This window comes from Varanus komodoensis, unplaced genomic scaffold (genome assembly GCF_004798865.1).
Source record: "Varanus komodoensis strain SLA01 unplaced genomic scaffold, ASM479886v1 scaffold3, whole genome shotgun sequence".
In the NCBI taxonomy this organism is placed as follows: Eukaryota; Metazoa; Chordata; class Lepidosauria; order Squamata; family Varanidae; genus Varanus; species Varanus komodoensis.
In genome coordinates this window covers 8,298,140-8,325,573 of record NW_025335761.1, presented here as the reverse complement: position 1 = coordinate 8,325,573, position 27,434 = coordinate 8,298,140, and the positions used below count along the sequence as shown (strand labels likewise).

Below are 27,434 nucleotides of genomic sequence, written 5' to 3'. Positions count from 1 at the left end.
GCTCTTTAGAAGGCCAGATCCTGAAGCTGAAACTCAAATACTTTGGCCACCTAATGAGAAGGAAGGACTCACTGGAGAAGAGCCTAATGCTGGGAACAATTGAGGGCAAAAGAAGAAGGGGATGGCAGAGGATGAGGTGGCTAGATGGAGTCACTGAAGCAGTCGGCGTGAGCTTAAGTGAACTCTGGGGGATGGTGGAGGACAGGAAGGCCTGGAGGAATGTTGTCCATGGGGTCACAATGGGTTGGACACAAGTTTGCGACTAACAACAACAACAAAACTATATCACAACATGGGTATACTACAGGTTAGGGTGCATGCCAGCCTTTTTTCTAACCAAACACACATGGGCTTGTGTTCTTACTGAGTTTCATTATCCCTTAAATCCATATATTATGTACTAGTCTAGTGTGTTTTTATCAAGGTGGCATTCTTAAAATAAAACCAATCACAAGTCACTAACAAAATTACAAAATGGATTTATTGCAAAGGCATAAAGGAAACATTACAAATAAAATTAAGTGGTTAGTGGGTGTCTCCAAAATAATTCACTGCATATGCAACACAATATGAAAGTCACCTATTTCTAAGGACAATCTGCACATTATTTCTGGGTAGAAATATATGAAGACAGCTTGTTACTTAAGGGACTCACTCCCCCCTCCCCCAGCTACTGGAGCACAGTGATTAAAACTTCCTTAAAAATCAGGCTTTGACATTCTTAAGAAAAACTAATTGTCATAATAGTCAAAAGAAGCAATACTATTGCGTTGTATCCAATCCAAACTGTTAGCTAGTAGGACAGAAACTGCTAGCCTCTATTTCCCTTCCCCAGCTTTTTGCACACCCTACACATCTCTGGTGGGCTCTCCAGAGCAGTACTGGGAGGCTGGGAGCTACAGGGAGAATAAGGCAAAGCCTGCTTATGTGATATTCTGTTTAAACCACTGAATTATTAAAAAAAATCAAATTCCATTTTGATCAACTATCAGTTTGTAATTTGAACTGACTGGTGTGAAGGGCAATAGCTTAATGGGAGATGCAGACGATTTGCTTTATTAGAATTTTATCTTTAAATCATTTCAACTATGGAAATTTTAAAATCACCTTTCCATAAAGATTAGTACAAGCAAATACAGATCTGACCTTTAATTTAACTTGAACCATTTCTTTCCATGAAGACCTATTTTACAGAAAAGCTTGTGCTTACTGTAGGAAACAAAACACTGCCATCTAAGATAACCTCTTTGTCCAGTTTATAAGCTAATCCTCATCAACACATTATAAGTTTCTTGGAAATACCTTACATACCAAAATATGGTTTCCAGTATGGACAATCAGATGTAGAAAATGAGGCCAAGGAAAAGAAATTTAATTGGTTTTAAATAAAGCTTGAAACCTGGTATTTTATAGTACAATCCTATGCAGATGAGCATAAGAAGGAAAGAAGGCTGAAGACACCACAGGATACTTCATATCCTGGCCTACTCAGTCTGCTTCCCTCCATGCCAATGCCCCTTCTCCCTCCCTCCTCATAGAGCAGAAGGGGGGGGGGGTGTTCTGATCCCAGGTCCAAAGCCTAAGTGCAGTCTCTAACCTCAGATCTGGGAGTTTGAAATATCCTATGCTGCCTCAGATAGTCTATGGGCCATAGGATTGCTCTGTGATAGGGTTTTTCCTATTTCAGCTCTGTTGCTGAGCTAGATATTTTACAATGCTTGTTCTTAAAAAAAAAGACAAAAGAAATGGTTTTAATGCCAAACTGAACGAAAAATCAAGTTTGAAACATCGTTTTGTTTAAATAAACTTTCTGTGAAGCTTATCATTACAATAAGGTTCTTACAATTACTTAAGTATTACAAAGAGATTGAAGTTTTTACTCAAGTGCAACTGAACAGCTGTAATTTTAAGTGTATGATGCCATGCTTGATATTTTTAAACACAGATTTAACTGAATAAAAATGAAAGGTTTCTGCTAAAGACTAAACTAATGGGAAAGTCTGGATATTATTGTCTACTTTGGATCTCTGATGAACTGTCATAGCCTCACAAATTTGCCATTCTGGGGTTACATTTCTAGAAGGTTTTTATTAGAATTTTATGGCACACACGTATGCATTTATGTGTGTGTGTGATTGTGTGTGTGTGTGTATACGGACACACACATATTTATAGAAGACATTAAAATCCATTTGCAAAAAACACATTATGTTACAATATATGGAGAAGAGTGAACTGTGATGCAGAAGTTAACAGCAAGTTCTCCATACAAGTGAACGGCCTGGTTTATGTGAACAGTAGATTCTTCTGTATCTATGTTGCATACTTTAAAATTCAAGGATTTCTGTCAACAGTCAATGCCACCATTAACAGCCTATACTACTTCCCCTCCCAACTCTTCCCCACTTATTGTAAAAAATAAGGTTTTGTCTGGAGAAAGGTTACTGATTTCAACTTCAGTTATGACACTTCCATCCATTATCTAGAATTCAATTATTATACACTGTCCACTTTGTATTAGCCATATTTATAGCTGAATGTAAAATCTGGAAGCAGCTTCAGCTGGAACACCCATGCTTTTTCCTGAAAAAAATTCTGGATGTTTAAAAAAAAACACAAACTCAAAATGACAGCTATTAAACATCCAAAAATACAGTTGTAGCTTCACTGTGGGTGAGTTTGTAGTCCATTAGAAAAGTAGATCATACATACAAAGATATAAGAACATTTAAATCAGTCTTTCGGAGAAGGCAGTCCTTTAAACAATGCAACCTTCCAGGCAATCCTTCAAACTTTAATGATGTTTTAGCATAATGGCTTTGGAACATGCCACTGGGTTCAGTAGATTCTTCCACGACTGCGATTACCACGTCCACCCCATCCTCTTCCTCGTCCACCACGGAAACCCCCCCTCTGTTCTGAAATAAAAGGAAATAAAAGAGGTTAGTTCCTAATTCAGATCTAGTGCATGACTTGTTTAAAGCAGCAGTTACTCTAAATGTCTAATACAATCCAATAGGCCTGACAGCACTGCTTCACAACCCCAAATTCTTCCATTCTGTACAAATCTGCAGAACTCATCTAGCAAGAACCAGGCTGGCTCCCAGCACATATAGCCCAGTTTGTCTGAGTGCTGGTCCACATGATGATGTCCCTGGTTAAAAATGGCACGAAGTAATCTGACAATGGGAATCTGTTTTTAAATATACCTTGAACCATGCTTGTCTCTCAAAGTTACCCTGTAAAATAAAAATAACAACAAACCCAAGACAAACTGTGAAATATTTAGCGTGCTCCCCTGCGTTACCTTCACTATGCAGTAAAACTAGTAATCTACATATGTTAACTGTTACCTAATCTAGTTTTATCATTTCAAAGACTTTATCGTCATCACTGTAATGCACACAGTGAACATACATACTGTATATATGTATATATTACCCCTTAAATTATTGTGCTGAGCATGTCAGTTCTGACTTGTGAAGTCTAAATCTCCATTTTGATTGGGAGACTGTAAACCTGTCCTGGACAGGGCTGCACAGTCCCAAAGCAGCAGTCTCTGACCTGGTGGCCTTTCAAGGCATTTGAACTGCAACTCCCAGAATTCCTATCCAGCAGGGCCATTGACTGGAAATTCTGGATGTTGCAGTCCAAATGTGTCTGGAAGGTTGATAGTTTGGGAGTGCTCCTGGACCCCAAGCGATCTTGCTTGCTCAGGTGGACTCAGTTGCCAGGAGCAGCTTTTATTAGCTTCAGCTGATTTACCAACTATGCTCCTACTTGGGTGAGGGTAGCCTTGTCACGGTCATTCATACAACGGTAACCTCGACTATAATGCACTATATGTGAGACTTCCCTTGAAGATGGTCTGGACTTTTCAAATGAACCAGAAAAGGATGGCACAAGTGCTGAAGAGCACCAGTTCTTATGAACATGTTACACCTGTCCGTTGCTGGCTGCACAGGCTGCTGTTCTAATCCAGGCCCAATTCAAGGTTTTTACTATGACATGCTGCCCAGAGAGCATGATGCTAATGGGCGACTTTCAAACAAATTCCAATAAATAAATAATATTTTAGAGCCTATTTGTTCCCTTGTATATTTTAACTTCTATGTTAAATAGATGAGAGATAAGTGTAACTGTCACGATAGCATCTGCTAATTGAGTGATACATATTTGATAAAGAGCTTGTCTGCTTCCCAAGCAATCTAAATTGAATATGAAACAAGAATATTACTTCATAACCCTAAACTATTTTGTGCAGGAAAATACTAATTTGACCAAATGGAATTATTTTGTACTAGACAGTATTCAACATTTAAAGCAAAGTCATACTGGATTATATCCTGAAGAAATAGCTAGACACAGAAATAAAAATCACAAACTGATTCTATGCTCTGAAAATATTGGAAGCATAGAAACTGGTCACTCGTATTGCAACACAAGACAGGATTATATTTAAGATTCTCCAGCCTGCTGCCCTGAGCAGCAAAACCTCTTACAACACTCACCATAAGAAAAGTTGCCCAAGTTGCTACTGTATTTCCCACTAGGTGGATTGTAAATCTGCCTGGCGTCCCTTTTTGGTCCTGCAGGAGCCTTCTTTGCTGGCAAATCTGAAGTTGCATCTTCACTGGCTCTTTTTTGTCTTTTTTCAGAAGACAAAATCATCATATTGTAGAATCCCAAAACAAATAAAGAGTCAAATATTAATAATGCAAGATATGTGCAGCACTGCAAAAGTCAAGACTACTATATACAAAATTAGTTTAGCAAACTGCAAATCAAGCCTTGTAGGTAACTCTTGTGTGAACAAAAAACAGCTTATGCAATTGATCTTTCTCTTCCCCTGTGCCTCTGTATGGTCCCCTGCAATGCCCCTGCAGATGGCTGAAGAACCTCATTAAGTGGTTTCTGTCAAAATTGCCTGAGTGATTTTTTTATTCTTCTCTCCTTCTGGTGGTAGCTCCCTAAAGGTCAGGGCCTCTCTGGAGCAAAGCTTCACAGGGAACAACCCTTCCCCCACATATTTTTCCTGCACACATGTGGAAACACTGCATTTATGGGTCTCTCCAGATTCAATCCATACCAAACCACTACATTCTTATAAACAAATACAATGCTACTGTGTTTTATCATTTTTTGTTTTAAATGTTGTGTGCTGTTGTCAGTGGTGTGTACCGAGAGAGCTTTTATAAAATATATCCTCTATTTTACTTCTCCCAATCTGTTGGACCAACCCATTTATACTTCCAAGGTTTGAACCACGGTAAATTCACTTCACCTTAATATTTTTAACATATACTTATATAGTTACATGTAAAAACAAAATCCAACATTATTTTAAATAAGACCGCCAAAACTGTACAAAGAGAAGATCATAGGAATACTTCACAAACCTTCACAGATAACTTACCCAACTTCAGACTTCTGTACAGGTTTCCAAGACAGTGTAACTGTGCTCTTGTATGAAGGGGGAATGTGGAAGAGATCCTGGGGGGGGGGGAATATATTTTTCTCAAATTAAATCCACTCCAGAAAGATTTTATATGTTTGCAAAACACACTTACAGTACAATTGTATTGCTGTTACAGAGTCCAGATGGCCATAGGCAAATTCAGAGTCCCACCTCTAATCTTGGAAACCTGCTCCAAGGTTGCAGCTGTGGCCCTGAACTTGGTGTGCTCTCTCCCTAGCCCTAGTTCCATTTTTTTAAAAGAATGAAATCCTCCAGCTGTGGCTCCAAGATCCCAAAAAAGACCTCAGACATAGGCTTTTGGGGGTGGGGAGGGCCATACATGGTAGCACTGTAGCTCTCTCTCCTGCTCTGAGGCACCACACTTAGGACAACATGGCAGAAGGAGTGCAGAGACTGGATGCCCACCACCTTCTGAGTTTGGAGTTCTGGGAAGCATCACTGAATTGCACCCTTCATTTTTCTTACGTTCCCTGAAATCAAGTTTCCTGGTTCATGAAAAAGACTTTTTTTCTGGAAAAACTAATGTAAAACAAATAATTCAGTATCTTTTCCCTCTGTTGCCTACTCCTACTTACAATCTACAGCCTACAGGAAAAAAATTCCTGTGTTTAACTGTTCATGAAATCGCATTTTATTATTTAATAAAATATTTTAGGCCACCTTTTAATCCTCCCCAAAGTGGCATGCAAGATCAAACAAATACAGAACAATGCAATTCGATAAAACTGGGATTATACATAAAACTAGCATCCCATCCCCCCCCAAAGATTAATTCCAGAGGTGATAGGGCTACTACTAAAAAGGCTCTTTCCCTAACTGAGCAGCCCTCAGTGGTAATCAAGCAAAAAGGGCTTACTGATGATCTCAGGGTAGTTTGGCTTGTTCTGTTTTAGGAATAGTGCCATTCTCTAACTGTATAATCAAAACCAGAACTGCTTACCTTGATTAAAACATTAATGTTATTTGTGATTTTCAATGCCACGACTTTAATTTTGTTCTGCAAAAAGAACACAGGTTGTTTTTAAAGCACTGCAACAGAACTACTTGGAGGTCGACATTTAAGACTTTAGAAAGAAATAATAACACTGAAGCTAAATAAGCAAACATTGTTTCCCAAGAGGAATTTTGACCCCTGCTCAGTGTTCCAAACAGATTTTTGGGGAGCAGAGGCAGTTGAAAGGGAAAGAGAACCTCCCTCATTTTGCCTGTGAGATAATATTATAGAAATTATATTCATCTAACTTGGGATCTAATTACTAACATGAATTCAATGGTGCCTGCATGAGTTAAAAACTATTTCTGCCCATGAAATGACACAGAAAAGGACTTTTGTGCAGCCCCTCAACCCAGTACTGAACCCTATACTGCTCCCAAGGTATCCCCCAACCACGAAAAGCAGATTTTCAGAGGGCACAGTGGAACCATGAAAAACCTTTTCCATAAGAAGAAATGGAGCCACTGAAGTCATAATCCACTAAGCTTATACATCAGATAATTATGATAAAGGAGTCACTCTCGGCTGATTTATACATAATGGTGAGCCATGGTTTAGTGAGACATGCTTGAAAAGGAAGGCAACATTGGGTGGTTTGCATGACACAACAGCCCATCATGCATTGTTGAATTCATGGGGGTGCTCTGGAATGTGTGGCTTCCATGTTGAATAGGCACTCCCACTTGAGGTTTGTCATATCATGTTAATCAACTTTCATACAACCCATCAAGTTGTACAGTTGAGCAATATGACAACCACCATGACTAGTAACCCACAGTGAGCCACACAATGTCATTCAAACCTAGCCAATGATGAACTCCGGGCTTGTAGGTTCTCCTTCCCACATGCCCAGGATTACTCTGACAGCATTTATTTCCTGGGTTCCTCACAAAGTATCATAGTTTACAACAAATTCCGATCTGTTTCAGAACAAAACAATTTTAAAGCTTGATGTGTGAAGCTGGATTAGTTTATTATATCACAATCATTGATCTAAATGGCACAACTAACCAAAATTCAGGAAAAACGAAAGTAAATGCTGCCAAAGTGGGAAGTCAAGTGAGAAACCCATGAGACCCATGATCAGTCCATCTATCCTCACAGTCAGTCTTTATGCATGTTTTCCTAAGTCATTGTTTAGCCATGTAAATTTTGCTGAAACAGTACTTCTATATAGTGTTAAATACCTCTTCTGTTTTTAATGCTTCTCCTGTTTTGCCTTGAAGTGCCAAGCGAAGCTGTCGGATGTACACCTGCAGTCCTCGAGCAAAATACTGTAATCTAACAAAACAGGATAGTTGGAAGTTATGCAACAACATAACATTTAGCAAAACCAAAGTGAAGCTGTTCAGAATAGAATAAAAAGGCTGATGGCTACTGACTTCAAATTCTCCACAACCAAAGAGAAAACTGAGCAAACTGGAACTGCATTAGCAAGGTTGCATATGACCTAAAAAGAAGGAACTAATACTGAAGTAGATTTATTCAGGTTATTTTAATGTCACATATAACCTTATAGTAAAACATACTTAACAGATAATCTTGTAACCACATACTATTCTACCCCTGTCCACCAAGAACCAGCTGAAATTCCACTGTGTCAGCATCAGCTCTGGAAGACAGTCTCAAACTTCAGTTCAGCTCCAGGGAAAGATCAGGGTTTGCTCCAGTTCTCAGATCTTGGGCAAAACATTCTTTGGTGGGACTTGGGAGGGCTTACTGGGGCAGCATACCAGACAGCGGAGTCTAGATACCATTACGTTTCTCCACACTGTTCCCCTTTAGTGGTGGGCTAGACTCAGTATTGCCTGGGCTCAGTTCTAGGCTGGGGAAAGAAAGTAAGGGCTTGGGCAGAGGGAACATTAATGCAGGTGTTAACAATAGTTTGTTAGGATCCCAACATCACAGGCTTCAATGGTGAATAGTATTTGCCACAGAGAAAACTGCAAGAATGTCTTTCTATATATTCTTACCATCTTTGGAACCCCAAGCTTATTTATCAATTTATGAGAGCACTTTCAGTTTTTATTTTGAAACTGTGATGGGGCAAACATATCAAGACTTTATCTCCAGAAATTGTCAGAAAGTTTAATTAAATCCTAGCCTAATCAGACAAGAACAGAAATCAACCATGTTATCACAGTAAGCTCACTATGTGACCCTCGGTTTAATTTCTGCTGCTATTAATTGAAGTAGCACTTGATTTGAGAAGTCAGAAGTGGATTCTGTCAAATACATGAGCCCTATATTGTAGCTCATTTCTGAATTAATCCACTGTAGAACATACACATGCAGTTAACTCTGTGGTGGAAGCCTACTGTGTAGCTAATATTCAATGTGTGTTAGGAAACTGAAGAAATTTTATTTCACAACCTGCGTAATTACTACTTTTATCCTAACACAAGTATATGCAAGTTAAAGTCAATCCATTCAGTGGCAGCTGCAAGTTTGGGAAAGCTGATCCTCAAATACTTTACAATTAACCTAAAGAGAAAATTTCAGAGGGCCAAAAAACCTAATGCTGAAGAGAAGATTAACAGTACAACCCTATCTATGTTGACCAATATCTTTAGCATTTTCAGTCTGAAGTTTAAAGAACCTTTTTGGGTAATGTAGTTAAATTTTTCCCCATCAATCTTACGGTTAAGTACCATAATCCATTGCAGGAGAGAACAGCATAATTCTACATCTGTACTTCTAGCATGATTCCATTACAGTTATTCTGGTGAAACAGGCATGTAAGTATTTCAATGTTTTAAAAACTCTACCTAATTTTAAAATCTTTCACTTTCTCTGTGTTCAGCTTGGCAGTCAGAAAGTCTGGAAGTTTTCGGCCCAGTTGATGAAAGCTATATAACAAACATTCCACATAGCTGAACTGCAATTTGGGCTCTTCATTCCCAGCATTCTCCCCATTCTCTGCTTCTTCTGGAGGAAGTGGCATATACTCCTAAGAAACAGAAACCAGAGTATTTATGCAACATTTGCAATGAAAAATATTGGCTGAAGTAACATTTCCCCTATTATGTATTCCTTTAATGATGGAGTTACCTTATTTTGGCTATCAGAAATACAGCACCATCTCCTGCCAAGAGTCACGGCATTTTGCTCATCTTTTAAAATTGACTGCCAGCATTATCCCCATCTCATTCCTTTGACAGACTGAATGCAAGCATGAGCTTACATTTCCCTTTTGCTTCCCTAAACTGAACTCATGCTTCAACATACTTTATCACCTACTGCTTTCCTTTGCATCTCTGCCTCTGCTGCTTAGTCCTTTTCCATTCCCCAGTTCCCACCGTTTCCTGGCAACTGCCCCAGGAAGGTGAAGCCACTCTGAATGTGTTCAAAGGCATTCAAATTCCAACTGACTAGTGCAGTCTTTCCCAACCTGTTGCCCACTGAATGTTGTTGGATCCCATTATCTCTGACCACTGGCTGTGCTGTTAATAGTTGATGAGAGCTGTAGTCCAGAAGCCAGTTGGGGAAGGCTGATCTGATAGTACCCATTGGTTGGGTATCAAGGCTGGCAACAATATGTGGATCATTGCTCTTTAATATAAAAACTGATCAAGACTTTCCTTTTATCACCTCAAAGATGCCAATCAAGCAACTTGTAGGCTTTGTGTTACTCAAACTTAAAGAATGTCAACACTTTTATATAGGCTTTCTATGAAATGTCATAAACAGCAGTGTACCATCCCAGTAATCAATTAGCTACTATAACATGATCCTGAAAAGCATGGGTAGTATTACAACCGGGGGGTTTCCTCCACTGCATGAGGAATTCAACTTGCGGCATTTAACTTTTCAAGTACTATCAGAAATCTAATGAAATTTAATTAAAAACTTTTACTATATCCCCAAGGCTAAAATTCTTATTACCAGTAATTTATCAAAAAGCTTCTTTAAATTTGACTCTAGTTTTTCCATGTCTCCACAGAAGGAACTCATCTCAGCAAGTAGTTTCAGTACCTGAAAAGAAGAGAATCCGTGGAAAATTTTAAGTTGCAATGTTATACCATTATAATTTTAAACAAAACAAACTCAGAAAAAGAAAAAATAACTGGCTTGACTATGAATATGACAATGCCAGTTGAGTCAAAATGATTTAAAATTGTAAATTTTGAAAAGATTGTGCTTAATGTAAATTAATTCTGACTTCATGCTATGCCTCTTTAATAAGACCATTTTTAGACTAAAAACTCAAGAAAAGGACTGTTCAGCATAGTATCAAGCTTTATGACAAAAAGAGAAATCTATAGAACTTTAGCAGTGTAAGGCTTCTGAATCAGGTTTATTAATGGTCAAAAGTGGTCAAGAATGGTCAATAGTTTTATTATTGCTTATACCTGACACATTATGAATAAATATAATGCAGGCTATATTGTATATTTCCAGATTAGCTTACCTCTAACTGAATATCAAGGCCTTCAACAGGGGTGGTCAGAGAACTCAAATTTGGCAACACGTGTTCACAAAAATAAGTGACAAATCTTGTAGAGTGAACATTTTTCTGTGGAAAATCAAACAGCAGATATTACTGCAAAATTCTCTCGTGCTTTACACAATTCTATTTTTTTAAACAACTCAGTAGGAATCAGTATCAGACATTTTAATACCAATAAGTTTCTAAAATGCCAGGGCTTATTTTTCCACATGATAGAAACATCTTCAAAGCTTTTAGATAGAAGGAAGCTCAAACAAACAGCATTGCCAGTTACATGCAATATGCTCGCAGTTAAGCACTCACTTGGGACACATACTACTTCCTAAATAAGTAGCTTATTATTTAGACAGACTGGTATTTTTCTGGAGTGGAGGTGATACAGTATTTTTCACACTTACCTGTAAAACTGAATTACAGAAATACTTCTACTATACTCAACAAGAACAGTCAAGGTTGAAAGAGATAAAATACAAAAATCATTAAGCCTGGATAAAAAACAATTATAAAACAAAAGATGGGATCTACAACAGGAAAAAGTCTAGTCAAATGTCAATCCCATTTCAGATGTTTTACTCTACAAATGCTATGAAACCACCTACTACTGCTACTGAAGTCCTTGACCAAGACTTTTCATTAAAGAAGTTCCTGAAGGAAACTATTTCATTTTCAGCTCAGGTAAAAGATAATTGAGTTTCACAAAATAACTAAAAAGGCAAGAATAATCCTCATTTTACAGAAATTTGAACTTGTTCAGTGTTTTGAAAAGCATAATCTCAGTGCAAGGAATAGTCATCTTTGAAAACCAAACTCTTTATTCTAACAGCAGAATAATCTTCCTCTCCCATTAACAGTTTTGATTATGTGGATTCTGCTCTACGCAAACCTATGTTGTACAAATTTAGCTAGTTGTTAAAGTGCCAAAAGGTTTTGCTAGTTTTGCCACAAAGAGTATTTATTTAATTTACATCCTCCGTGAAAGATATTAGGAGGGTGAGTACCCGGAGGAGGGCGTTCTCTTTGGTGGTGCCCCACCTATGGAATGTGCTCCCCAGAAAGGTCTGCCTGGCGCCGTCGTTATTTGTTTTTCGGCACCAGGCCAAGACCTTTTTATTTAAAAGTTATTTTAATTGTTAATCATTGATTGTACTTATTGTGTTTTTATGCTTGTGCCGAGATGTTTCCGGATTTTTAAGGTTAATTATATGATTATTTATTTTGTAAGCCGCCCCGAGGCTTTTTGCGAAGGGGGTGGCATAGAAATGTTCTAAACAAACAAACAAACAAACAAATCCTACACTTATCCCAAAAAATATCATTTAAGGAAGCTATCAAAATCCAAACTTAATTAGAAGTACAATTAAAAATAATTGAAATTCACAATCAAATTCAAAATCATGAGCTTCGGCTGTTGGGTGATACAGAAATTACACAAATAAAAAATACTTTCAGTAGCTTATCTGTCAAAGGCCTGGCTATATCTTTGCCTGCCAGAAAAACAACAGAGACCTTGAAGCAGCAACTGAGAAGGCCCTACCAGATCAGACATCTCAAATGACAGATCCAATTGGCACACTAGGCTCAGCAGTGCAAACACACCCTGGGCCACTACAAAATCACTGTCTCTTGGTACAGGGTTTAACCTAGGAGCACACCTAACCCTTCAGGGGCAATGTAACTACATCCAGCACATGTTAAACTCCTGATCTCCCTTTCAATGAAGCAGGAACACTTCTTTTCAATGAATAAAACTGTTTCCCTCATCCAGCCCATTATCAACTCTAGACACTGATAAAGAAACAGAACAGGTTTCATGGACTTAGATGAAAAGGAGAGATTGACCCAAGTTATCAGCATACTGGTGCACTGAACCCTTAAAACATGAGGCAACTTTTTCCAATGATTTTATGAATACAAGTAGCATGGGGGCAAGATGGAACTGTGAGGGACACTGCAGGCCGATGGCCATAAAGTTGAACAGGAGTTCCTGAGCATCATCTCCTCTCCAAGAAGAAACAGAGCTTCTTCTAACACAGTGCACGCCATCCCAGCCTGACAAACACATCAAGAAATTCAGCCCAATGTCACTGAAAGCCTCCAAAAAGTCCAGCAGAACCAAAGACACTCTGCACAGATTGCCAATCACAGTGACTGAAGCAGTTTCTGTCCTATAACCTGACCTGAAGCCAGACCAAAGTAGAACTGGATGATCTGTCTCAATGAGAAATCCAAGGAGCCGAGAAGCTGCAACATACTCCACTACCTTGCCCAAGAATGGTACATTGAAGCCTGTCCAGAATCCCAACACAACTGGGAGTCAGGGTGCTTTCTTGAAAAGGTCTATTATGGATCCAAAGTATGGCCTGCTCAATGAGTGGGGCCCAATATTAGTTGGGACAGACCTATGGCTGCATGGAGGCCATGAACTCCTGTGCCATCCTTGAAAGGGAAGTAGAGGTAAAAGCTGGAAGAAATTAATAGGAGGTATCTAAACTAATACAGACTAATTTACCCTTTGGAATCTTTAAAATAACTGGTATTTCTGGTGCACACCTAGAATACTAAAGTGATGTTACACTAGTGGAAACCAACACTAGAGCAATGTCAATAGAGCTTGACTGTGTTTTAGTTCTATTTATTCTGTGCTTAATTGTATCTTATTGTGGTTTTCTTCATTGTTAGCCTCTTTAGGTGCCCCTTAAAGGGCTAAAACAGGATGAACAATTTCATACATAAATGAATGTATGTATTTAAGTTACAAACACAATGGCCTTCCAGTTTTACTCAGACATTATCTACATTAAGGGACATTCAGTCCAGCATAGCCATTTTGCAGTGCGAGACTGATGCAAAAGACACAACACTGTTTTTGATAAACACACTTACTGAGAAAAGTGGGACAGCTTGACGGGTGCACTGCAAGAGTCTGTCCACACAATCAGGATCAGATGGATTGAAAGTTTGTTCGAGATCAGCTTGTTCAGCCACTAGTTCAACTAACTGCTGCCGTCCACTCACTGTCTGCAGGCTTTTTAAGCCAGACAGTATCTTCATGAATAAGACAAACTCCTCACCTGTCACATCCTCAAGTACCTTAAAAGAAATAAAGAAGAGGAGAAAATAGAAATGATTGTAGTCATTCTAACATCACATAGGACTAGATGTGGCCTATGGCCTACAAATTCTCTATCCCAGAACTAAAATACCATGGAAATAATGAACATATTTACCAGAACTTTCAAACTGGGTGTGAAACACAAATGGAAATAGAGAAAAGGAAGAAAGAAAGATCAGGCTGAATAGGATGAAACACCCCCCATCTGTCACAGTCTGAAGATGGAAGGGGAGGGAGTGCTATACAGACTTAGCATAAAGGCTCAGTGGCTGTTCTCCCTCTGAAAACATGAAAGCCAGCCACTATTCAAGCCTGCCTCTCTCTAATACTAATTGGAACAAACCCCGTATATAGCTGAGAACAAAAGGAAAAAAAAACATGGCAGACCCCATATTGATAAAGGAGGTTAATTTCAGATAGTAAATTATGCAGTAAAGAGTCATAAAAGCCAAAATGGATATTGTTATGTCACCCTGGCACAAAGGAACTTTAAAGGGAAAGTGAAACTTGAAACCATGAGTTTGCAATTAATTAGATTCAATTAGCCCCTGTAGTTAATCAGAACTTTGGTATCTAATTAAGCCATACACATCCTCAAAATATTGGAGGGTGTTTGTGGGGGGAGGTAAAGTCCTGTTGTATGAGTAGAAGTCTGCTTTCACAATAATGAATTTCATCCAAAGGTTTCTCATAATTGTAGATATTTTACCAATGCCAAGAAGTCTGTGCTTTCACCAGCAAAGGTTTTCTTATGAATGGATAGTGTTAATACCATAACTATCACTGTTTGTTCTTTCTGCATTTTGTTTCATTTCTGACTTTTAATGCATGTATGAAAACTTAGGCGTAAAGTTTTATTCTTTAACAAATCACCAGACTTTTGTTACAGTTTAACTAAATTAATGTACTCACTTTCTTTGATTCTGTCAGTATGAGTTCCTCTACTTCTTTTGTTAATACCTCTTCAGGCAGTGTTTTCAGTTTTGTGGACAGAAATTTAATGGCTCTTTCTCGCACAATATCCTCTCCCTGAAGAATCTGGCTGAATAAACCACCCAATGTTCCTGAAGTGGAGAGAGATCACACACTAATATCTTTACAGTGGAATCAAAATGACTTTTGTTACATGTGTAAGAGTCCCACATGTGTAAGTTAAAGCAGGATAGGCAACTTTTCTAGGGTCATGGATCTTTTTGCTGATTTGAGAAACTGACCTTAGCACCACCATAAATGGATGCATTATAGATGACAACATCAGCCTACAACAGCTTGCCTTTTTCATTTTCTAAGAATGTCACTAAACCCTCTATGTGCTCCAGAGGCTTTAACAGGAAGAGATGAGAGCAGCTAGAGGCCCTCATTTTGCTCTCAAATAACCTCAGATGGTATTCAGCTGTCATTTTTTGTAAGTAGAAGGAGTAGGGCATCTTGGTGGGCACCAAAGGTGTCTGAGGGCACACTGATGCCCATGGCTACCACCTGCCTATCCCAGAGTTGGTTACTGGAAACTGTGATAACAGCTTTCTGAAGGATTACAAAACCTTCTTTCACATTAGTGAAGAAGCTCCAGTTGATTCCAACAGATCTGCAGTGCATTCTTGAATAACGATTGTAATTGTGACATCAATAAAGGGATGAACACTAATATTGGATCCAATTCTAATGCAAATTTTGAGGTTTTCCCTCAAAATGGTATTACAATAGCCAGGAACTCTCAGCCATCACAAGGCAGCCTGTCAGAGGTGGCAGAGAAAACTGCTTCCCTCACTGATGGCCAATACCATAGCTTCTGGTGGCAGCAGTTTCCAAATATTGAATTTATAGCATCTTCAGAAATTATAATTACTATTACAATCATAAAAATAGTACTCATACTAGTTAGTATCTCCTAATATCCACCAAAAGTCATTCATATATTTTAGAAATACCAGCAGTGTAAAGATAGCATTCAGACTATGAAACATGTCAAAATAAAAAAGCATCCCTTACCTTTAGCATCCATCTTAAATATGCTTAGCAAAGCATTGTTAACCAAGTTGAATTCTGCAGAATCATCTAGACAAAACAAGACACTAATGATCAAAAATGTTTTTAAATAACACAACTCAAAGATTGGAAATCAGGAAAATATAGAGCCTCATACAAAAATTCTCCCCAGAACTAATTAAAGGATGCAAGTAACAAAACATTTGCCAGGAAAACAGAAGGCAAGAAGAATGGCAGCGCAAACAAAGCTCAAGTGAAAACTGACTCCAGCTGCCTTATTTTGTTGCCCTATAATAAACTTACATGCAATTCCCTGTAAAGTATATTATGCAATTAACTAATAATAATAATAATAATAATAATAATAATGAACAACACCATTTTGTTTACAGCAGAAGCTTCAACAAAATACCATGTTTAATCAAGATTTAGAAACCACAGAGCTCTACCTCATGCTTACAGGGAGATTCCACTAGAACACTCTAAGCAGCACCATTTCCAACAAACATATACAGCTCTGAAGACAATCGCTCGCTCTGAGATATGCCAGAGCTTTTCTGCCTGCAATGATATGCTAGGGAGTAATGCTATGGTTATTGGCCCCTGAATGTGAAGGCTTATGATCACCCAATGCAGGGAAGAGCAATAGAGGTAATGTCCATTTCCCTATTCTCCTGCCCTCTATTTTCCATTAGGCAAACCTTTCCCCCATCTAGCTGGAGGGTCTCAGAGGGGACTAGAAGGACACTGGAGAGGCATCGATATAATGTGTATCTTTTCCAGGCTTCTCTGCTCCTTGTGCCCTTTCTGAAGTTGTTTTTGTAATGCTGCAAGGCAACTAGATGGTTCTTTCCATATTGGCTGTGTTCAGGCAAAGCTACAATTCCCAGCTCTGATTCAGATGCCTAGGGACCACAAGAGTTCTTGCCAAGTCTACTACAATGAATTTTCTCATACTGTGCCCTGTGAACTTTTCATCATGAGTCAAGACTGGTATGTGCCTCACCAGCTCCCTATATATGTTTGAAATTTCATTTGGTGAACATCCATAACTTTTAGAAATCTTTTAGATAAGTCAGCAGGAATAAAGCGGTGGTGGTGGGGAGGATCCTGAACACCGGTGAGGGAAAAGCAAGAAGGCTAAGAGTACAAAGGCAGTTTTAGCAAAAGTTAGTTCCCTTTACTTTAATTATAACTTGTGAGCCAACTACAAAAACGAACACCAGTTTTTCCTACCTGACTGCAGAAGTTGGGTGAGAATATCTGCCACTCTGGGAAGGTTATCCCCTGTAGCAAATTGAGGTAATTCCTTGATTGCTTGGCGCCTGATCTATAAAATAAATTAAAAACTCACACATTCATCAAGTGAAAAAATAAACAAATCCTCTCATACAGATAATTCTCAAACTATGGGATATGCTCCCCAGAGAGGTCCACCTGGCGCTGACTCTGCTCTTTCCGGTGCCAGGTAAAGACCTTTTTATTTACCCTTCATTTTAATAATTAAATTAATATTTTTAAAAAGAAATATCCATCAGTTGCATATTCTTTCTCTTTTCCTTTTTTCTTTTCTTCAATTTGGAATATATTGGTTGGATTGAATGTTTCAATGTTTATTATTGAATTTTAATTGTATTTTATATGGTTATTTATTTTGCTGCGAGGCATACTGAGGCTATGCAACTGATGGCACAGAAATGTTTTAAATAAAATAATTCCACCTATATCTATACCAACATTTCAACAAGAGGCCATTAAAGACAGCCACTATTTCTGTATTTTCTGCTGAACTGTGCTGATTTCTATCCATCAGTCCATCACTACTGAGTTTCTAGGATCCTAAGGCTATGTATTTTAAATTTTTATTTTTTAAAAACACTTGTTAACAGCCCAGATAGCCTTGGCTACTGGGCAGTATGAAATAAGTAAATAAATATCATGAACCTCCTCTATGGAATCTAGTCCATGAGTGACTGATGAGAGACAGAGCTGCCACTGCCCTAGAGGAACAAAGAAAACAGAAGTAAAGCCTTGTGCCAACATTAACAGAACTAAAATATGCATAAAGAATCAAAGAAGTCTTGCCAAGGATACAACTCCTGTGGGTTTCAGGTTGATTTCCACAAGAAGCAGGGGCTTCTCTGTAGTGACCTTGGAACTCCAGAATACTTTTACTCAGGATAGTACTGCTCCTCCCTTTCTGTCATAGTTTTGTAAACTGGCACAACACTTTTCATCTTGCCTCAAATTACTCCTCCTTCCTTTTAATTTGTATTGTTATTTTAGTTGTTTACATTTATTTAACAAGTAATTTGTTTTTAAAATTTTAACATACACATTGGGAACACATGGACTCTGCCGCTGTACAGCAATTATAAAAACCACAAAGGTGCATTTCTAAATGTACTTTTAGGGTATAGCCTGCATAGCTATATATTGAGGAAGCATAATGATTCTCCTTTGCTAAGCTGGAGAAGCATGGGCCTGCAGCCAGATGGGTGACCACATGTAGTAATGGACCAGGGGGTTGGATTCAATGGTCTTTTAGGCCCCTTCCAACTCTGCTTCTGTCCCATCCTCTATGCCAATGGAATGGCTTCAGTCAGCAGAACAGGGAGAGGGAAATTCTTCCTGTCTTTCTAGAAGGAGTAGAATGTGAGCCAGCATGTGGTGCTGCAGGGAACAGAGAAAGTTTCACCGAGCAAGTGGAAGCCCAGTTATACAAAACTGAATTTTGCCTGTAGTTACAGGGGAGGAAAAATATGTCTGATTCTAAATAAAGCAAGTCTGAATGAACCAAGAAAGCTAACCTCTCTATTTCTGTTACTAGATGATGATATTGTGCAATTAAAAAAAGTATACCTGCACTTAGCCACAGGATATTTGGCTTCATGGCATATTTCACTAATGTCAATGGACAGGCACACCAACCTTTCTTGGCTTCCATAGACAGAAAAGCTGACAACATCAATACACTACTAAAATTAAATTGACCCCAAGAAAGCTATACAAATAAAAAACCTTGGTTAAGGTTGTTAAACATTACATCATTTGCAAGTTAAACCCCTCCCGGAAACGTTCCTTTATAAAGATCTCCCATTTTCTAGTAGAATTGCACATAATCAGAACCAATAATATAACAGAATGTAAAGTATAAATGCCTACCTGAACGGTATCTGAGGTTTAACTGGGACCATCATTTTTAAGCCATAAACGTGTTCCACCATTAACTGACACATAATTGCATTAGTTGCAGAAATACAACATGGTAACAAACATGAGTTGTCAATGATTGTTAACAAATCTCATGGACCTTGCATGTATACCAGGTGTAACCTGAGCAGTTTATGCACAATCACATTTCACAACTGAATGAACTTGGCAGATAAAATAGTTACCTGAAGAACCTGTTGGTGCAATTTTCCTCACTGCATTGACCACAGAGGTAAGACCTACTCCTTTCTTTTGGTGTCAGTAGTGATAGGCCCTATCATTTCTGCCTCTCTCAAAACTCCAGAGAAATATGGTTTTATTCCTATACTCCAGCGTTTGTGGTTTTAACTGTTCTTTATTTGTTTTGATGTCATGCTTTGATTGGGATTTTATTTTGAATCTGTATTTTATTGCTATTTCCTTTATTTATTTATATGCCGCCCGATTACTTGCATCTCTGGACAGCCTACAACATTAAATTGACAATCCACTCTGGCTGCAAATTAATTAAATACAACAATAAAATTCAGCATTAAAACATATTAAAATATTGATTAAATAAAAAGGTCTTGACCTGGTGCCGAAAAACATATGATGATGGCACCAGGTGGACCTCTCTGGGGAGCGCATGTTAGGCACCAGGAACACCGTTTGTTTTTTGTTTTTTTGAGGGAAAAGCAAGTTAGAGATCAAATAAGCAAACAAGGAGGAACAAGACACAAGTGTAAACCATTCCTACAGCAGCTTATTGTGAAAGAAAAGGCACTTACCGAAACATCTTCATCCTCGCAAAGGTCCAGTTGGGCATTAATAGCTGAATCAGCCAGCTCAGGAAAATGTTTGAAAAACTTTGGAATAAACTGTGCTGCTAATCTCTTCTCCTTGGCACCCCCTTTGACACCATCCAAGATCACCTGGTAAGCATCTTTATGCTAAAGAAGACAGAAAACACTTCTTTTATGCAATTTCTACTTTATCCTGAAAAATTAGAATATTATTGTATAGATATGCATAAATATGAATTTCCAATAATAAACAAAGTACATGTACTTGCTTATAGCATACCACTCAAGATGAAAAATTTCATAAGCACACATGGGTACTCAATTTTTTCTGAAGCATGAAAGGTAAAGATCAAGCCCTTCTGGAAGAAGGGGTTGCACAAGGAACCTCAATTAGATGGCAAACGTGAGTCAGCTATGTGATGATGCACTTACCACACCAATATGAGTGAGTCCTCAAAAAACCATAACATACCAGCACTCTGGCATCTGCACTTAGTGGAATTCAAATCATTGGCTTATAAAATATTAACAATTTAGGCACACTTGTTTACTTACTAGAGCTCACTGCAATTCAAGATCTTTCAAGAGTACTACGTGTACAACATTCATGTGCCATATAAGCACTCAGAAAGGTATTTTTAGTGTCTGTTCTGCAACTGTGAACCAGCTTTTTGTTTGAAGCCAAGCAACTTCTATGTTTTTGGCTTAAAATAATTAAATGGAGACTTGATAATACAGTGCCATCTATCCAAAAGTTCAGAATACAGCAGACAATAACCACATTTGCAAGGCACAATAACCAAGCTTCTAAAGATTTCTGGCTTATCTTAAACCAGTGGCTCTGGTACATGCTGCTCAGTTGCTCCTGCTAAGAGTGGAAGCTGCTAAACAAACCATGGACATTCCATCCATAGTCGTTTTTTGTGACATGTCAACCAGGCATTCTGGCTTCTTTGCCCAAGCAAGTGGAGACATCACAAGCAAACCAACTATGGATGGAAAGTCTGCAGTCCAGTGGAAGTGATCAAGTGGCATGCCCCAGTATGTTGGGTCCTTCACAATTCTTTAGAGTCCTGATAAACCATGTCATGTAACTGTGTTCTCTAAGTAAAAGCAAAGAAAACGGAATATTTATTATTTCTGTGGACTGTGCAGGATCTGATACAGAAAATATTTGCAGAATAATACATGAAACACATTCCTATAAATTAAAAGAAGCTGTCATTGGCACAGCTGGCTGAAGAATATAGCACTTTCTGGTCTTTTACACAACCAGCCTAAATGCAAAGATATTGCAGTAGATCACCCAGATTTTAAGGAAGAAACACCAAGGAACTTACCTCTGACTAAACATGAAAAGGATTATACTAGAAGATACATATTCAAAATCATGTAATGCTGATTCCTCCCCAAAATGAGGTGTGTCATGCCCTTGAAGAGTGAGGAATCTATGCAATAGGATTTTGAATATATATCCTTACAGTGTATCCTATTCATGTTTAGTCCAAATGTGTTGTACTATGTCAGACTGTCATTTTTTGGTGTGGCATGTGTCTATGTATGGAACTAAATTTTCCCCCAAAAGGCACTTTTCTACTCTATATCAGGCCTGCCTTCCTAGAGGTCAGTTTGTCACAATACATTGGCTAAGACCAAAATAGCACCCCAAAGTCAAAAACAGATTTTTTGGGATGTTTTTGTATCCTGGGCCCTTTCTTGTTAAAGAAAACTAAAGGAGAAGTTGTTGCAATTTTGGAACATAATCTACCACTGCACAGGTGACAATATCCTGAAAGGACTACATTGTAGGTCTACTTCTGGGTAAATTGCACAACAGAAAGTGCATTCAGGCTAGATTTTTGTTTGAACATACTGAAAAAGGGACATTCCCCCACCACTGCAAGCAAATCAGACTGAACCCCTGCAAGGGTGCAATGGGAGAAAGCACCGCTGTGCTGAATGATGCTTTCCTCCCAGCAGATAAAATTACATCTGTGGAAAACTTAAGCAAACCTCTGCTAATAAAACAATACTGTTCTTGTCCCCTATATAGAACTTTCGAAATAGGATTTCCCAGCTGCCAACTGGCATGGTAAAGACAGAATCCTACCATCTCATTTTAGTCTTAGCACTCACTGTTGCTGCAATCAGGGACATCTTTTCAATGAACGCTCACAAGCGAAGGAGGGAAAAGGCAGTTTGAAAGTTTTTGCTAGCTATTGCGAGTGCGAAACTCAACGGCGCTCATTATTCGGAATTCCTCAGAGCGTTTTCAATCCTATCAGGGAGTGGAGAGGAAATACGGGGAAGGGCTGCGAAAGTCTCTCGAACAAGGAAAGACTCAGAACGGCCGCCTCAGCACAAACGAGCAGCACCAGGAGAGACACTCGCTGATCAACTCCACGCAACGAACCAGCGATTGCGGCACAGCAATTATGCCTATCCAGGAAACATTTAGCGGGCTGCGTGTGCGAGAGCAACGGAGCGGCGTCCTCCTCCCCGCATGAGAGCAGCCTTTTACCGGCGGTATCTGGGCTGCCAAGCCTTTTACCGGCGGTATCTGGGCTGCCAAGGGGGCCTTCCCGAGACCCTGCTCCCGCTCGGCCAGCGTCCATCCGCGTGGCTGCATCACAGGCTGAGGGGTTCTCGCCCCCACCCCGCCGCGACCGGCCTAGGCCCAGGAGCCCCGCGGGCGAGCAGACGGTTCTCCACCGCCCCGCCGCGTCCCCACCTCGGCCGCGGTCTCCTTGGCATCGGCCAGGATGCCGTAATTACGGTACAGCTCCTCCACGGTGGGCATCGTGCTGCGGCTGCTGCTCAGGTCTGCCAACGCCTCTGACTGCAGCGGCGGCGGCGACGACGAAAACGACGACAAGCTCTTCCCCGCACCGCCCCCCGCCTCGCGACCGAAAGCGAGCGGAACCGCCGCGCCAGGCCGCGCACGGATCCCGCGGCATCCGGCCACGGAGGAGGAGCTCTCCGCTCCTGCAGCGGCCCCTGCGGCCGCGGAGGTGGCATTGCAGGAGGGCCCGGGCGAGGGATGCGGCGCCCTCCGGATGCACTTAGGTGAGTCCTTGCCTACCCCCTGTATTCAAAAATCTCGGGTTATATCGTTTAGGGGTGCAATCCTATGTGTGCTTAAACAGAGAAAGGTCTTAAAAGTCCCAGATTTCGAGTCAGCCGTGCTAGTTGGGGCAAACATCAAGTTGCTGGAGTTGGGTTTTGTCTGGCTAAACACGCAGAGGATTGCAGCTTTTTCTTTCATATGGCTATGTGAGATGTCAACCATTTATCATTCTTAATGTTAATTCTAAAATATTGAATATACACTTACTTATTGACATTCATTTAAAGAATATTACTTTAGTACTAAACTGATGAGCAATATGTCACAGCTAGGGATAAATTATCAAGAGCCAGTGTGGTATAGTGGTTAAGAGTATGTGTCTGGGTGTCAGGTGATCAGGGTTCCAGTCCCCGCTCAGCCATGGAATCAGCTGGGTGGCTTTGGGCCAGTCACAGACTCTCAGGCCAACCTCCCTCACAGGGTGGTTGTTGTGGGAATAAGACTGAGAGCAGCAGGAGAATGATATAAGCCATGTTGGGTTCTTTGTAAGAAAGCAGTGAGATAGATATCTAATAATAAATTAATCTATATAAAATTCAGGACCAAGCACAGAATGTTCAGGATTAAGCACAGTTGTAACAATAATCATAGTTCATGATGTTGTTAACCAAAAGTTAAGGGAAAATAGAACAAATGTCAACTTGCATCTACATAATACTGTGGAGTACAGACCTAGTGGGAACACTCTGGTCAGACCTATTGCTAACTTCTGCAATGAACCTCAATGGAAAAATAGAATGATATCCTGGCCCCATATTAACGCTGGAATGTTGGCTGGGAACAACCATTTTAATTTCCCACAATGTCACAGAGTTAGATGATGTTGACTGTATGAAATAAAAATGGCAGCTCTGAGCACCAATTCAGAGTTTCCTTGATACTTCTTGTTAATTGTGATGGTGACCTCTTGGACTTGCTGCTGTCCTTCCTGATTTGCAGTATACATTCTAGCTAGTATGGTTTTGGGTAACCTACAACCATTTTGGAGATATTTAATCTCGTTGACTCTCTGTTTCAGTTCATGTTTTAATGGTCCCCTCATGTTCGAGATGCTTCCTTTTGAAGTCAAATGTGACTGTGTTTAATTTCCTTTACACATTTGCACTTAAATATGAATTAAATTTGATAGCACTGTGGCCACTGTACTTGGTTCAATACTAATATCTCTCTATAGGTCCTGGGCTGTGTCCCTTTTGGTTGGTTCTGTGATCAGTTTTTCTAGAGCACAGCCATTTAGGACAGTGAGGAATTTCCACTCTTTGTCATGGTTGGAACATGACAGCCATGTTTCTTCAGTTAGAAAGGGGGTAATTGAAGTCACCCATTATTACATTATTTTATTGTTGGAATGCCTCCCTGATTTCATTTTCAGCTTCAAGATCACCAGGGTTTTCTGGATCAGTAAATGACAGTATGAAATTATGCTTGGAGCCTGTTATTCTTGCCCACAGCACTTCTTTTTCAGAGGCTGCCCCTTCTAGTGTCTCTAGTCTGCTAGACACTATGCCCCTTTAAGGTATAGTGTGACACCACCGCCAAAATGTTCAAGTCTCTGTTATGCCCACTGTATCTAACTTCTCCTTTAAAACCAGGCAGTCCAACTCTCATGATCTTTGCATTAATTAATATACTGTTCTGTTGAATTTCCAGGATTTTCTGCCGCTCTGTATGGGCTTCTAGATGTCATGTAATCTGACCCTGAGCAATAAAGCATGTGCAGACACATAAGGATATTGCAATCACACACCATACCATATTTTTCCATCTATAAGACACCCCCATGTATAGGACACCCCCCACTTTTCCTACCCATGCCCAGCGAGCAAATTGCTGCCGCCCGCGTGCCACCTCACCGCCCCCCCATGTGTGCCGCTTCACTGCCCACCCACGGGTACGCGCAATCGCGCCAGTCTCCCCCCGCCCCAAGCGCGCCCACGGTTCTCCTTTTGGCTCCCCATGTATAAGGCACACCTCCATTTTTAAGTAAATGTTTTTAAGAAAAAGTAGCATCTTATACACCGAAAAATGCGGTAGTATAGCTTTGTGGAGGTGAGAGTGATCTGGCTGTGACATCTGTCTCCTGACTGATCGCCAGGTTTGATTCAGCTATTCTGGCTGGCTAGGAGGTGTCTCTTTCCTTCCTCACTATTCCATGTGCATTTGTCCTGAAGCTGTGTGCTTCGTAGAAGAGGATGACCATCCCAGACAGAAGCAGTGTGCAGGTCTTCTGTCCAGGGTATAGGATAGTATAACTTTGCCCACACCCTGGAAAAAATCCGTGCTTGGAAGAGATCCAAATTTCTCCAAAGCAGCCAAATTCCACTCAGGGTTTAGGATCCATCCAAATCAAATGCACCCTCCTCCCAATATCTGTTCTCCATTCAGAAATGTAGGTTATTCAGACCTTGGGGGTGCACACTATTTTTAAAATGTCATTGCCAACATCTCCTCCTCAGCCATAAGGCAACAGTTGGTTTATTGGAAGTTGGTACCAGAAAATAGGGAGGGTGGAACATTTACTTGCCATTGAGGGGAGGAATCTCATTTTCCCAGTGAGAAAAAAAAGCCTTTCAAGTACTGAGAAAATGCAGCTTTACTGCAACACAACATTATCTTAAAAAAAATAATCATCTGGTCTTGCACTAGAACTGCATAACTTCACCAACTGTTGAGCCTTTAAATTGCTTGAAAGCACATTGGACTGAACAAAATGGCAAATAAAAGCATTGGAACAGTATGGTGTGTCAATTTTTAAGGCTATAATATACTGACATTTGAATTTAAAGGACATAGTCAGTGTATTCTTTGGCTAACAGAAAACAAGAAGTAGTGTTTGCAGCAAACCATTGCAGTCTTCTTGTTTAGAATTCCAGCTAGCCATGCCTTTTCCCAGGATGCCTAATTTCATTCCAATTTCCCAAATCTCCAATAGTCAGCCAGGATTCAGTGGCCTCTGAGCATGCTGTGCTCATTGGGCTGCTTCTGATTCCCTTCCCTTGGATGGTGCCACTTTGGCTGCATAAAGATCCACATATGATACACCTTTAAAGTTATCATGTTTGGATTATTATCATGTATTTATTATGATTTATTTATTGGGTGGTTTATTGAAAGCTGTCCAGAGACATACAGTAATTGGACTGGCTAGAAATACCCCTAAGAAAGAAAGAAAGAAAAGAAAGAAAGAAAGACAAGTCATGACTTTCTTAAGTGTAGACTGCATTCCCAATCCTATACCCACTTCGAAAAGACAAGTACCAGATTGTACCATGAATCAATTAATTATGTGAGTTCTAGTAAATTAACTGGTTAATTTATTTATTTTGCATACATTGCATATGGGTAAAAACAGTATTTCTGAAGTAAGAGTTATGTTTTCTTTGTTTTCTGATGGTGCACAAATGTGTTGTTATTTTACTTTACAAGGGACATGAGCCATGTTGGTATAACAGAAGGGAAGATGCCTGTTTTTCAGATCAAACCTGTCATCTGCAATTTTATAAACATTTAATACAAGAATAATGCCTTTACCTTGCTTTAACTAGCTATGTGGACCCATTTGGAATTCTAAGGAAGTGTTGTGGGCATTACCTTAAAAATAGCTTCACACACTTTTCTTCAAACCTATTCAGTTCCCCTCATGTCAAATAAGATACATAAAGTGATCGTATTCAGTTTGGCATGATCCTAAGATTTGATATATCATATTCCTAAATGGAGGGTCTCCTTTCTTTTCCAGTATTCTGAATAAATTAAACTAATACTCGATCATATGAAAAAGTACCTCTGTGTCTTTTCAATATACACCTTTCAGATATGTTAATAAATACATTCATATCATAGTATTGTTTACATTGTAAACAATTATTTGATTAAACATTAAAAGTTATATTAACTTCTCTGGTTTACAGCAAAGACCATTATAGAGGTATAGGAAAAAAGCATGTTATTACATTTGTAAAATGTAGTGCGAATGATCATGGCACGATTGCAAAATGCTTTGGCTGTATGGTTCTGGCATAAGCTGTATGGTTGGGTAGCAGACTTACCAAGAATCAACCAAAATAGACCATTTAATACTCATTGTCACTAGGTGGCAGTGGGAGTCCATGGCAGTGTGCATCCAGCAAATGCCAGGATTGCGTTTATTTATTTTGTGTAAAAGTAAGGTGCTAGCAGAGAGGAATATATTTAAATCCTTCCTTAGCTTAAAAAAACACCTTACAATGCTTAGTTCCTCAGTTTTGCAAGTGTGCAGCTGGAAGCTTTCAGAAAGAATTTTCAAAGT

The 27,434-nt window shown here is 39.4% G+C and overlaps 1 protein-coding gene across 1 annotated transcript; it reads right to left on the bottom strand.

The window, feature by feature from the left end:
* Nucleotides 1-463: 463 nt before the first annotated feature.
* On the bottom strand, nucleotides 464-22,933 carry API5 (apoptosis inhibitor 5). The gene is made up of 14 exons (XM_044436460.1): nucleotides 22,751-22,933; nucleotides 20,005-20,166; nucleotides 17,258-17,351; nucleotides 16,025-16,090; nucleotides 14,948-15,099; nucleotides 13,807-14,013; nucleotides 10,885-10,989; nucleotides 10,359-10,448; nucleotides 9,242-9,423; nucleotides 7,661-7,754; nucleotides 6,420-6,476; nucleotides 5,417-5,493; nucleotides 4,512-4,648; nucleotides 464-2,918 (listed from the first exon to the last, which is right to left on the bottom strand). Exons 1-14 carry the CDS (start codon nucleotides 22,817-22,819, stop codon nucleotides 2,839-2,841), a joined length of 1,572 nt encoding a protein of 523 aa, XP_044292395.1. The 5' UTR covers nucleotides 22,820-22,933; the 3' UTR covers nucleotides 464-2,838.
* Nucleotides 22,934-27,434: the final 4,501 nt, after the last annotated feature.

What these genes read in the sequence shown, in the direction of transcription:
- API5 (XM_044436460.1), bottom strand. Translation starts at nt 22,819, where the DNA reads ATGCCCACCGTGGAGGAGCTGTACCGTAATTACGGCATCCTGGCCGAT. An exon ending in GCGAGGATGAAGATGTTTCG is followed by an intron (nt 17,352 to 20,004) that starts GTAAGTGCCTTT and finishes TTTATTTTATAG; the next exon opens with ATCAGGCGCCAAGCAATCAA. An exon ending in ATTTAAGATGGATGCTAAAG is followed by an intron (nt 15,100 to 16,024) that starts GTAAGGGATGCT and finishes TCTCCACTTCAG; the next exon opens with GAACATTGGGTGGTTTATTC.